This window comes from Anser anser (genome assembly GCF_964211835.1).
Source record: "Anser anser genome assembly, chromosome: 17".
Lineage (NCBI taxonomy): Eukaryota > Metazoa > Chordata > Aves > Anseriformes > Anatidae > Anser > Anser anser.
The window spans coordinates 7997097-8009377 of NC_139738.1; the positions used below are offsets into that span (position 1 = coordinate 7997097).

Genomic DNA, 12281 nt, shown 5'->3' on the forward strand with positions numbered 1-12281 from the left:
GCTCCGCCAGGATCTGAGGTCAGGGGGGAGGAGGAGGGCCCGGCCCGCCCCGCAGCCGGCGCCCGCCTCCCGGAGCCCAGCGGTGCCGCCCCCGCCCCAAATGGCGGCCCCGGGGAGAACGGGGCGGGGGGCGAGGGGATGAGGGGGGGAGCAAGGGGCTGGCGCTGGGTCCCTGACGGCCCTGCATGAAGGCAGCGGACACGAGGGGAACGGTCGGGTAGTTGGTGAGGGGACGCGAGGGGCGGTGGTGCTGGGCACAGTGAGGTGACGTGAGGAGGATGGGGGGGGAGGGTGCTGGGTCCCTCATAGCTCTGGGCTCAGCAAGGGGACACGAGTGAAGATGACACTGGGTGCGGGAGGGGAGGTGGCGTTAGGTCCCTCCTGACCCTGGGCTCGGTTAGGGGGCAGAGGGGGACAGTGAAGGACCCAATGAAGGGGAGATGGCGGAGGGGACGCGAGGAGCAACTGTGTTGGACCCTATGAGGGGACTTGTGGGGAGGGGGCACCGGGTCCCTCGTGGCCCTGGCCTCAGTAAGGGGGCGTGAGGGGAAATGGCGTTGGGTGCAGGGAGGGAAGATGGTGTTGGACCCAACGAGGGGACATAAGGGAGATGAGGGGATACAGGGTGACAGTGCTGGGTCCCGTGCAGCCCTCTGAGGGGACTTGTGGGGAAGATGTCAACTGGGGGCCCAGTGAGGGGTCAAGGGGTGGGGAGCGTTGTGTCCCCCAGCCTGGGAACACAAGGCAAGGTGGCTGCCAGACCCCCCTGCATGCCCCATGGCCTTGCTGTGCTTCAGGGCCTGGCAGGGGCCAGTGTCAACAGAAAGTGACGTTTTGTGTCACTACTTAGTGATGTGAGGGAAAAACAGCAGGTCCGCGTAGCACCCAACCACCAAGGGCCACAGCAAAGCTTCCTCTCGTCCTGCAGCATGCATCTCCAGCAAAAACAGAGATAAATACAGGATCCCATCTCTTTGCTCTCCTAAGGTTTGTACACATGGTCGCTTGGCAACTTGGGGCCTAAAATGGGCCAGATGAATGTCCCTCAGAGGCCAAACCTGCGTGGGCCCCTGCCTGCCACCACCACGGGGGATCAGGCTAAGGGTCCCAATGAAAAAAGCATCAAAACCCATTGCCCATCTCCCACTGCTGTTCAGCAGCCTTTTAATACTAGCCCATCAACACATCAATGTCATTTATCAGTGTGGTGGGCCCTGGTAGGAGCCAAAAGCAGTCACACAACTGATCATCAGCCTGTAGAGAAGGAAATTTGTAAGACGAGTCCGCAAATGTGAAAACACAAGCAGCAGCTGTTTTGGAGGGCTGGGAACAAATAAATACAAGCCCCAATAGCCATCGTGGGACAGAGTGAGGAGTTGGTGCAGGGTGCAGCAGTTAAGCCCAACTGCTCCTAGAAAGGGAGGATGAAGAAATAAAAGATAGAATTAGTAATAAACCCTACTCTTGAGATTCAGGTGAAAGGCTCTGATGCAACATTCAATGCTAATAACTGAAAATAGAACTGAAAGTAAAAGCAGTTAAAAAAGGAAAAGCCAGCAGCTCTCCACAAGCGCATTCCCTGCACCATTCACAACACTTCGTCTGTAAATAACCTGCTGGGAGGGAAGGGATGGGCTGAGCCAGAGCTGACGTGCCAGGTCAAGTCTGGCCTTTCCTGCAGCTGCTGCGGGAACAGCCCAGCCAGTTTAACAGCTTTGGAAACTGGGGGAGAAACTCCCAGGGAACGAAAGAGAGCGCAATTCATATGCACTTGGGTTAAAACAGAGCCAAAGCATAGAACTCTTATTTTTCTCAGCTCCCTCCAAGCCCACCAGCAGCAGGAGAAACAGAATCAGTGCACCGTGCAAGCCCCCAAAAGGATCAGAGCTTGTGACTGCAGATTCTCAGCACACAGGGAAGGAAGCGAGGGCTCTCCTGCTGAATGGTCACGACCAGAACAAGGTAAGCTCATGTGGGACATTACAGAGGGTCAGAACCCCACTAAAAAAGTGCACACAGCTACTGAGTAGCAGACCTGGGCATGCAACATCTAAGTCTAAAATCCCTAAAAGGATGCTGGAGAGACCAGCAAAGTAGTGTCAGCCCCTTTGTAGAAGCCAAACCAGAGCCAACACAATTTCATTATTTACTGGTATACTTTAGCATTTAAAGCATGATTGAGGTACAAGGAAAGCATGCTGCACAGCACCAGCCAGCAGTGAAGTGCATCTGTTTGCATTCCTGATTGCTCTGAAGGCACTAGACACAGCACAGCATATGTAACTGTAAAATCCCATAGTATAGACTTCCTCGTCTCCTACAGTTTTCCTGGATGTTTTGAATGCCCTAAGTACCTGTTCTACTCCAAGCCCTTGTCCTGCTTCCCACGCAAGCACAAAGCCATTGTTAGCTTTGACTGCAGCTTCTCTGTCCAGGTTTGGCATACCTGGGCCTTACAGCACTTAGTGCTTGCGCCCCACAGAAAGCTGCACAGCACAGCAGGGAGTTTGCAGATACCTGTTGCATCCAGCAAGGCGACTGTAAGCCCTTAAAGCTTCCACCACACAATTATGGATTTCCATGAGAAACTCCCACAGGAGCACCTGCATTTAAAGACAGCTCTCATTCTCCCCCAAACAAACTCTGGTGCTGTCATCCCACTCTCCCCACATCCTCATCTGCTTCCTACCCTCTTCCCATGAGATTTTCAACTCTTTGGGACAGCAGCAGGCTTTTTGCTCAGCATTTACAGCCCAAAGTTAACATGAAGAACGTTATCCAGAAAGAGAGGAGCCATCAGGAGCTCATCACAAAAAGACAGAAGGCCAGAATGAATCATTGAGGTGTATCTCACCTCCTACAGCAATGTGTACCAAGTGCAAGATACTGTCCCAGGATACATAACATGCCTTATCATGCACTACAGTCACAGGGCACTTCAAGAAGCTCACCAGTAATCAGGAAGAAAATTAAAGAGACAAGAAATGTTTCAGAAGGTAGTAGGATAGATTTAAGGAGAAGAAAAAAAACCAAAACAAAACACCAGTATAATTTACATTAAAAACGGGCCGTGTATTGTGACAGTCTGCTCTTACTGAGGAGTGTGAAGAGGGGAGGTAACTCCTCTCAAGAGCCAGGGCTCAGAATTAGATTAGGAAAAGACAGAGAAGAGACTGTAGATTTATCAGAATAAGTAAAGAGCAAGCCCTGCATCTCTAACATTGTGCAGGCCACAGCCCTGTGAGCGTACCTATGTTTTCACAACTGGGCCCAAGTGTTTGATTTTAAAACATTTCCCATCTGGGCCCAAGTGTTTGATTTTAAAACGTTTCCCCTTTTCATTTGTTAACAAAGAGGCTCAAAACTAGTCACTTTTTCGGTAGCTGCTACTGTGAGGAATTGCAACCACCAGCCACTGTCCCTGTCTGCATGATTCAATTCTTTTGTTGGCAATCATAATAGTACCTGGTAATTAGTAAGCTTGGTTGTCACGGACAATTAACTAATAGTGGAGTGATCATTGCAGTCTGCTTCTGGGGGGAAGCTTCCCCCTTCAGTTTACTCCAAGGAAAAAGAAGAGGTATAGCAGATAATCAACCTTAATTAAACAAATCAAAAGCCAGGCTGGAGAGCAGGGCTTCCTAAATCCCGTTCTGGTGACATACCTGTCCAAGAAGTGGCTCACTTGCACTCACACGAGTGAAACTGCTGAATTTATGAGGGGTGGTTTAGTCACATTACTTCTGCTGACTATTTTAGTGCAGAAAGTTGTGATGCAATGCTCACCTCCGTGCATCCGGCTCCTGGTCTTAATGTGGCTTCTGCACCCACACGACTACTCAAAGAAACCTTCATCTGTCATTTGTAAACTCTAGACCACTAGGGAGTCCCTTGTGCATCTCCTAACACATCCCATACGATAACCAGTGGAAGCCACCAATTCACAGTAGGCTTTATAGTTATTGCATAGGGTCTGAACCTCCTTTAGTCATACACGGGGCTGCAGACGTAAAAGTGTTAATGACCTAATGGAGACAGACCTGGAGGATCACAAACCCAAACTGCAACAGTGCAGTTAATTTGCATTTGTATACAGTACCAAAAGAGTATCATCTTCATAAAGCAGAATGGACAAGGCTCAAGTGCTCAAAATAATTTTCAAACAGTAAGAGTCTTTAGTCCTTAATTATCTTCCAAGGGAATGGACTGCAATCAACATTTTGGTCAACGTATGAATGGGCCTGTAGCAGTGCACACATCAAAACCTTCACCTTTCCCACCCTAAGACCAGAATTAAAAACACAGTTTTATAATTAAGTGACATAAAATAGCTCATCTATAATGACACCAGCATCACATGTAGAGCTCCAAACATGTCAGGCACGTGAGGAGGAAACCACTGTCCCAGAACTGCTTTGTCACAGTAACTGATTCATAACCCTTTATTTTTCTAGTGTGTCTGCTGATCTTGCAATGCCATTGCCTGTTCTCCAGATGCATGAGATTTAATGGTCAGAAACCTCAGTGCTCCTCTCAAGGCAAGTGCATCTGTTTTTCAAGATAAGAAAAAGGAATTACTGGTCCATGAAACAAATGTTGCTACAGGTTTTGGAGGAGGAAAATCCTCTTCTCCCCCTTTCCAAAACAAAGTGGGACAGCTTAGTGCTGCACATGACACCTCTTTGCATCAGTTCCTATACCTGTTCTATTAAATGATGCTAAGGGAATGGAATTATTAAAAAGTAATTTCTAATTAAAATTGACACAAGGAGCTTCATAGGGATAGAAATACCAAATTTTTGATGTCCCAAGAGATTATTTTTAGCTCCTGAAAAAAAAATATCTTCAAATCTGTTTGAAAATGAAATCTGTACATAAGAGACACAAGGATTCCCTGTTCATTTTTCCAGCAAATAGTATTGTGGCCAAGTGCTACATTTTATATTATATATTAATATAATATTATATATTGTATATCATACCCTACATTTTATATTATACCCTTCTACTTCCAATCAATGCCTGAAGAAACTGACAACCTATTTCTGTAGAAGGGGAACATTTGAATTTCTCATGCCTGCTCTCAGCCTCTGCCAATGCAACCATTTTAACCATCGATTTCTACTTATTATAGTTCAAATGGCAACATTTATGTTAAGGAAATCCTATTGACTTTAGAGAAAATGGCCTGAGAATGATTTCAGTGCAGGGATGGTGATTTCAGAAATACAGACAGACCAATCAAGCAACATTATGATAAAGTGTTTATTCATTTTTTTAAATATCAAATTTTTACACATCAATTTTGTTGATAAACAGTCCCCCAATATTAAAAAACAAAAATCAAAAAAGAATCAAGTGTGTATTACTTTGGGCAGAACCACATCCCATTTTCTGATGATACAACCACACTTCCCTTCAGTCTGCAAGGACAACTGCAGTATGTTCAGCCCAGAAGAGTAAATGACACAAATGCAACCAGCTTTAGGATTCCTGAGTATTGATTCCCTCAAGTTCCTTAAGTGAGTTTGTAAAACTCTTAAGCTAAAAAGCATCAGTCAAAGAGAAACCCAAACCGCTACACATTTGGATCACAGACTAAGCTACGTCTACACAGTGCAGGAAGAAATCTCTTGAACGCTTCATAAGGGAATGATATACACAAAACCAACCCAATTTCCCAAGCTGACCTCCAAGAGAGGCAGGCAAAAAGCCTCTTGGTTTCTCCTCTTTGAATTCACATTAGAGTTCTGGGGAGCTGTGTGGCAAGAAGTCCAAGTCTGGTGAAGAAACCTCTAGGATATGTTCCTCCTTTTACTGATAAATGGCATAGTGTTTTAAGGAAAACTTACCATCTGGAAGTTAAGCATCCAACAAGTACGCTTAAATATTGCTACTTTGGAGGAAAAGAGACAGCAGGAAAGAGGGAGAGACAAGGACAGAAAGAAAGGAACATATCTAGGAGGTACAAGGTTAACAGTCCTTGAGACCAAGTGTCTACATAGAAAGTTAAACATAATTAGCAACAAGGCAGAGATTGTCACAGTAATACAGCACAGTGCAGCTCTGCTCAGCGGCCCGTAAACATGCCTGTCACCAGGAAATATTTCCTCCTCGTGTCAGATAGATCTGTGCCCAGAGACTTTCAGATGTTATTTCACTGAACATCACTAAACTTACCTAGAGCCTCATTTACAGAAATAAGCATTCAGCAAGAAGCCCAATAAATTCCTTCAGTATCTTTAAGGAAAGGAATACCTCCCAGAAACCAAATGGCAAGGTACATGACCACAGTGGCTTTGGGAAATACCCAGAAACAAATCCTACAGACCCGGTAGGGTCCCCACAGGCATTGGCATCTTAATGAAGCAGCTTGAATATTGCTTTATTCTCTACAGATAAGACTTTTCATAGTGAAATCATTTTGCCAAGCTGATGTGACAGTTAATATATTGGAGCATTGATGAATGAGGAGGGCAAGAGACGGGTGTGAAGAGCCTTACTTTAGCCCAGAATACATTTACTTAGCTCCTTTGGACACTTAAACAGCTTTTGGCATTACCTTTTTCCCCCTCTCTAGCCGAAAAACTTTAACAGTCTGCCATCCCTGTTTAAATACAAATATTCCCACTTTGTTGGCCAGGTAAGCAGAGAGACCAGCTAAGAGATTGCTAAAGGCTGAGCAAAGGATATGTGCATAAAGCAGAGAGGACACATACACGTTAAAACAGAAGACAACTTTTAGACAGCATTCACTAACTATTACATTTTATTTAACCTTAAATACTCACCACTGCCCAGATTTTCTCTATCATGAATCTTGCTCCTGAAAAGCCAAAATTATTCTCTAATTTAGCAGCACATAACCATTCACTCAAAGCAAGGCTCTGTGAAATGAAGAGATTTAGATCACCAGGCTTGGACCAACTTGATATAAAATAATTTTACAAGTATTAATCAATTGGGGGGTCAGGCTTTGTTTCTAGCAGTTCAGAGAAAGTTACCCAGGAAATTCTAGCAATATCGATAAATGCTTCTTTACAGCTTTGGCAGAAGGGCAGATTTCAAAAACTATATTTGACAGAGAATAAAACTGAGCATTGAAGCAAGTTGGCTGATGCTCTAAAGCTTTTATAGCATAAATTCTGTATATGCAATCTAAGTAAACGTGGCCATAAAACTAGAGCCTTTAACCAGTTTGGTGCAAAGCAGCAGTACTTTCTCTAGCTATTAGCAATTGCTTCTAAAAACATAAAAGTGTAAATATGAAAAGGGTATAACATTGAATGGCTAACATCTGATGCTTCAAAGAAGCTGGCAGTAAATGAACCTGCAGGTTAAGGGTGCAAATTCAGCTCTCACGCATCCAGGGGGGCCAACCACCCGCAGCTGGTGTCTTCGGTACACTGACCATGTGTACCAGAGATGGGCTTGCTCCAAGGACCACCTCACTGAGACCCATGGTGTGAATCGGGAGCAGAAACAGGCTGTTTAGACTGAGGATGCTCTGGATCTGAGAGCTGGGAGCTTCATTCATGTTGCTGCTTTTGATAGTGAACCATACGGGAATGGGACTAATATTGTTATCTTATTTCCTAAAGCTTCTAGAGAGAGATCTGATGACAACATCTGTACTCCTGTAGCAGTCCAAGCATTACCCTTTACAGATCTGGCTTTCACTGATTTGGGGTGCTCATTGCAAGGAAAGTATCAAAAAGCTTCAGCACGGCTAAACTCTTACCGCCTGCATGGTAAAGATCATAAAGCTGTAGCCTTGCCTCAGGAACTTATTTTGAACAGAGCCTGAAGTGAATTACTTGATGCTACTCAGGCAAGGGGGTCCCAAACAGCCAAACGCTGCTTCCAACACATGCACAGTGACTACTGCTGCCACCACAAGTAGTGGGAAATAAGCTAAATGTGTCTGGGAGCCCCAGGCCTAGCTCCAGAACTTGAGCAAAAGCTCCATTCAACAGAGGAATGCCTTAAAGCTCTTTAGAATATAAAGGATCTCTTGGCTACCCAAGCATCTAAGAAAAATCTGACAACCATCACTTACTGACATGAGAAACTCCTGCAAGTTCGCAGATGAAACCAGATTTGTGTTGTGTGTAAAAGCTATCCTGCGTGAAAAAAGCCTAACATACACACAGGCAAACCTGCTAAGCAACAGGGAAAACAAAACACCAGGGACAGGCCTGAGACAATTATAACAAATGAAAGCCATGAACAAAACGTATTTCCAGCCACTGCTGATCCATCACTTCAGGTTTAGCTCAAAGCAGGAAGTTAAAGATGAACACTTTACACAAAATCCACTTCAGAGATTTCCAAGTGGGATTAAGGAAAAGTTCCTACTTAAAATTTGGTATCATATTTAACCATGCTTTCCTTTCCCTTCCCCAGCCCCAACAGTGTTTTGGGGCTTTGCAGAAAACCAAAAAGTAGTTCATTTGGAGGAAGAAAAAAAAAAAAAAGCATCTGGAAAGAGCTTCCTACAATACAGCCTCAGTGAGTCCTAATCAGACAGGCTACTACTCACCAAGGACTTCCCGGAAGGCCACGATGGTTATAATGCAGAAGCCACGTCAAGTGCATTTGTTTCATAAACCCTATTCAGGAGCCCTCACTCTTTAAGAGGTATTACATTAGTACCCCATCAGCTGCTACAGACTTTCTGCAGTTTGCATTTCCACAGCTGAGAGGCCGATGATCCCCCAAACATCAAGATGAATTAGTGCAAAGCAGATTTCTTCATTCTTCTGATCACACCCCCATGCAGTGCATAGAGAATCCATCTTCCACGGGTAGAGGGGGATTAAGAGCCATAACACACGGCTGGTTTCTTAAGCAGTTTCATCATTAACATTCTGCCTGCAGCAGTTGAGCTTGTTCTTTTGTAGGGGGGGAACACGGTGTGGGCAAGGCTAGGAAAAAAAAAAAAGTAAAATACTCCTTCCCCCCCCCTACAATTAATACCAGCATATCCTCAAATAAGTTAGTACATCTCTTAGTTTTGGTAGCACCAAATTCTATCCCTTCCCTTATTCTCCCTATCCCTTATCCCCACGTTGTAAACTTAAACACACTGGCCCAAAAGCATAAAAGGGTTTGGCAAAAGCAGGCATCAGCTTTTCCCGTGCACACACGAAAACATGCTTCCAAAACCACCCCACACCCTCCCACTCCTTCTGCGAAGTTTTACACATCTGTGGGCACCTACATAGCCTTTAGTAGCTGCCATAAATGTTTCATCAGCATCCCATACGTTTGGTTATAAAGCACAGGAGAGAGAAAACTGGTAAAACCCACAAAGTACATTTAGAAAAGCGGTGTTTTGCGCCTGCACCATCCCAAACTCAGTGTGCACCTCATGTCCTGTAACACCACGTGCTGTGCCTCGCCACTGGCTGCACACACACACACGTTCAACTTATTTCACAATCTGCTTTGCGCTGGACAGGGTGGCGATCTTAATGGCTTCTGCTTTTTTATTCATAACATTGGAGCTTATTCTAAAATTTTACATTTAAATAAAAACATTAATTTTAATCCAGTATGCATAATTAAAAGCTATCTTGTCCACACAATGCTAGGACGTTTTCTTTCTTTTAAAAGGCCAAATCTAACAAGTGAAACAGAAGAGACAAGTTACTTTGGCTGCAAAGAATTAAAAAATCTGGCTCAACATTCTGCTTGTACATTGTGATGTGTAATTTAGATACGTCCTTTAAAGGAAGAGACACCCCAGGCAGCTACCTCCTCCGTAGTTACGTAGGAACAACAATACTCTTGGCGAGCAAAATGAGAAGAGCAAGATCTGCATTTCCATCCGCTTGTTCCAAAGCCTCGAGAGCTTCTCGCATGGTAAAACCAGCACCAAGGATTCGATCAACATCAGCCGCGGGGAAAGCAGGTGGTGGAGAAGCAGCCAAGGGAAATTCAGTATAGCCAGCAAGTGGGCTCAGCAGCGGTTCCTCACACCCACCCAATGACCACGGACCTTCAGGAGAAGAACTGCTGCTTCTCCCAGGTGCTCCTGTGAATGGTGCCCGAATATCTTGAGGTGCATCTTCATCCAAAGCAGTTTGAGAGGAAATAGATGTGTTTTGTTCCAAGGCTGGACTAGTTGGACTCTGATTCCATTCTGCCAAAACTTCAGCCTGCTCAGAGCTCTGTTGCTGGTCAGATGTCGCTGCAGAAGTCACTAAAATCAAATCATTCTTACCTGAAAACTCCTGAATCTCTAAAGCACCTTCTCCAATAGCTGACTCCATGTGACTGATAGACCCAAGGTTGTTTTCTGTGCCAGAATCACAAGGATGGTTCCCCTCTGCTTTTCTACCTTCAGACCTCCCCTTAAAGGAGGAACAACTCTGTTCCTGGCCACTTGGATGCAAGCCTTTTTGCTCATCTTCAGAAAACCCCTTCTGCTGTGCTTGCTCTTTGTGAACCATTTCCAGCTGAGAGACTTCAGATGCAAGGAGTTTACATTCTCCTTTACGACTGATAATCAAGAGTCTGTGAAGCTCTTTCAAGGCTGTTGCTAGAGAGAAACATGGCTCTTCTACAGGTCTTCCTGGATCTGTGTCCGGTTGGTGGATGCTGGGGGGGGGAGAACTGATTTCAGCTGTTTCATTGGACAACTCATTATACTTTGCAGGAATTTCACTGGTGCTTTTGGACTGTGACACATCAGGGGTGGAAACTGGATCACTCAAGGAGGTTGCAGACTTCAACGACTCCACCTCCATAGAGGAGGCATCTGAGTTCAGGTCAGATACACTTCCGTTCTCAGGCTGCTGCTTCTGCTTGCTTGCTGAGCTGTGCACTTCAGCTACTGACCGCTCAACTACATCTACTTCCATATGCATACAGCTACAGGAGGCTGACATTTGGATACTCCCTTTCATGCAGGGAAGATCTGCTTTCTCTAGTCCATCTCCTCTCGTTTCTGCAGGAGGATTTTCTGGCTGGCTGGCTGTATGGCCCTCTTCTTCCACAACAGGTTTCTCAACCCCACCAACCTTGCAAGGAACCTCTGGGTCAGTTGTGTCAATTTGTTTCTCCAGCTGTTCAGGCTTCTCTGATTCTTTGCACGTCTGATGGCCTATGGCAAGCTTATTCTTTTGCTTCTGTTCCTCCTGTTCTGAAGACAGAGATACATCTTCAATTTGCCCGTGCTTAGCAGTGTTAGTCAAACTATTTTCTTTTGTCACTTCCAAAGGAGGTTCCTGACCACAGCCGTGTTCTTTAGCGTTACATTCCATTAGACTGTCAGCAACAAATGTTTCTTTGAGTGTTTTCTGTGAAGGGCAAGCTGGACTGCAACAAGTTACCTCACCTGTCTGGAGAGAAGGCTTGTTATCTGCCAAGGAAGAGTTTTTGGAAAGATGCTGTAATAAGAGAGGATGTTCTTTTTCTGGGGTTATCTGGCATTCAGTTGAAGACTCGAAAGACTTGACGGCTCTAGGATTAATGGGCTCTGCGAGGCTAGATTCGGATGAGCAAATTGAAGCAGGGGCAGAGACAGAACGATCAAGTAATTGATTTGTGGGATTACAGATCTTAGAACTTTGTCCTGAAGACTGGACTGGATTTTGAAACCCATCAGAAGCTGGTAATGAGGGCATTTCCAGTGAGGTAGTTTCTTTGTCACTATTCTCTATACATAAGACAGAAAGAAAGAAGTAGTTAGAACACAGGAGAACCATGATTTTCAAATATCTATACCTTCTGAATAGAAGCTAAGACAACAGTTTGCATATCAGCTTGGAAATTACTCACCAGAGCACCGCTCCATTCATATCATCAGCTATTGCAAGAAGTTGTTACAAACTGTCCTGAGTGCTCCAAGAATAACCAAGTGCAAATCCAGCAGCTACATTCCAGCTGCAGACACTTCATTACTGACAGTGAAAGACAAGAAGCCAGTTCTAGGGTGCTCAAAGAGCTCACAATTAGAGGACATTTACATTTCAAAGTGAGCAGATATATCTGCAGTCACTGAGATGATGATAAATCCCAGCATCCCCTTTAAAGGGGCATTTTTCAAAGGAGAGCGAGATCCAAACTCCTCTTTGTGATACAGAAAGCAGGCTTCGATGGGATACACGTACACAGTAGTTAGAGGGGTGCTTCACAGATGGCTTGCTCAAGCTGAAAAGAACTTTAGGTTTTCTTTTAGCCATAAGTTTCTCCTTAATCAAGAGCATAAACCAAAGAACCCCATTACTTTCTCATCTGGTTATCAGCACAGCTGCAGTAACAGCAGCAAAGTA

At 44.9% G+C, this 12281-nt stretch overlaps 1 protein-coding gene and 1 long non-coding RNA gene across 7 annotated transcripts in view; one reads left to right on the forward strand and one right to left on the reverse strand.

Moving 5' to 3' along the window:
• LOC310883097 overlaps positions 1–12281 on the forward strand; it is a 16919-nt gene continuing 4638 nt past the window's right edge. The window contains exons 1-4 of one of the 5 annotated variants that reach the window (XR_014573319.1): positions 1–224; positions 851–987; positions 1817–1962; positions 4455–4538. This is a non-coding gene — a long non-coding RNA (uncharacterized lncRNA). The remainder of the gene's footprint in view (positions 225–850; positions 988–1816; positions 1963–4454; positions 4539–12281) is intronic. The other 4 variants (XR_014573320.1, XR_014573322.1, XR_014573323.1 and 1 more) reach the window with 4 other exon arrangements.
• DDI2 (DNA damage inducible 1 homolog 2) overlaps positions 5252–12281 on the reverse strand; it is a 26019-nt gene continuing 18989 nt past the window's right edge. For both annotated transcript variants that reach the window (XM_083802921.1, XM_083802919.1), the window contains one exon: positions 5252–11665. Coding sequence is in view for 1 of the 2 variants with exons in the window: in XM_083802919.1 (XP_083659045.1) it covers positions 9771–11633 (1863 nt within the window). In the remaining variant the exon portion in view is untranslated. The remainder of the gene's footprint in view (positions 11666–12281) is intronic.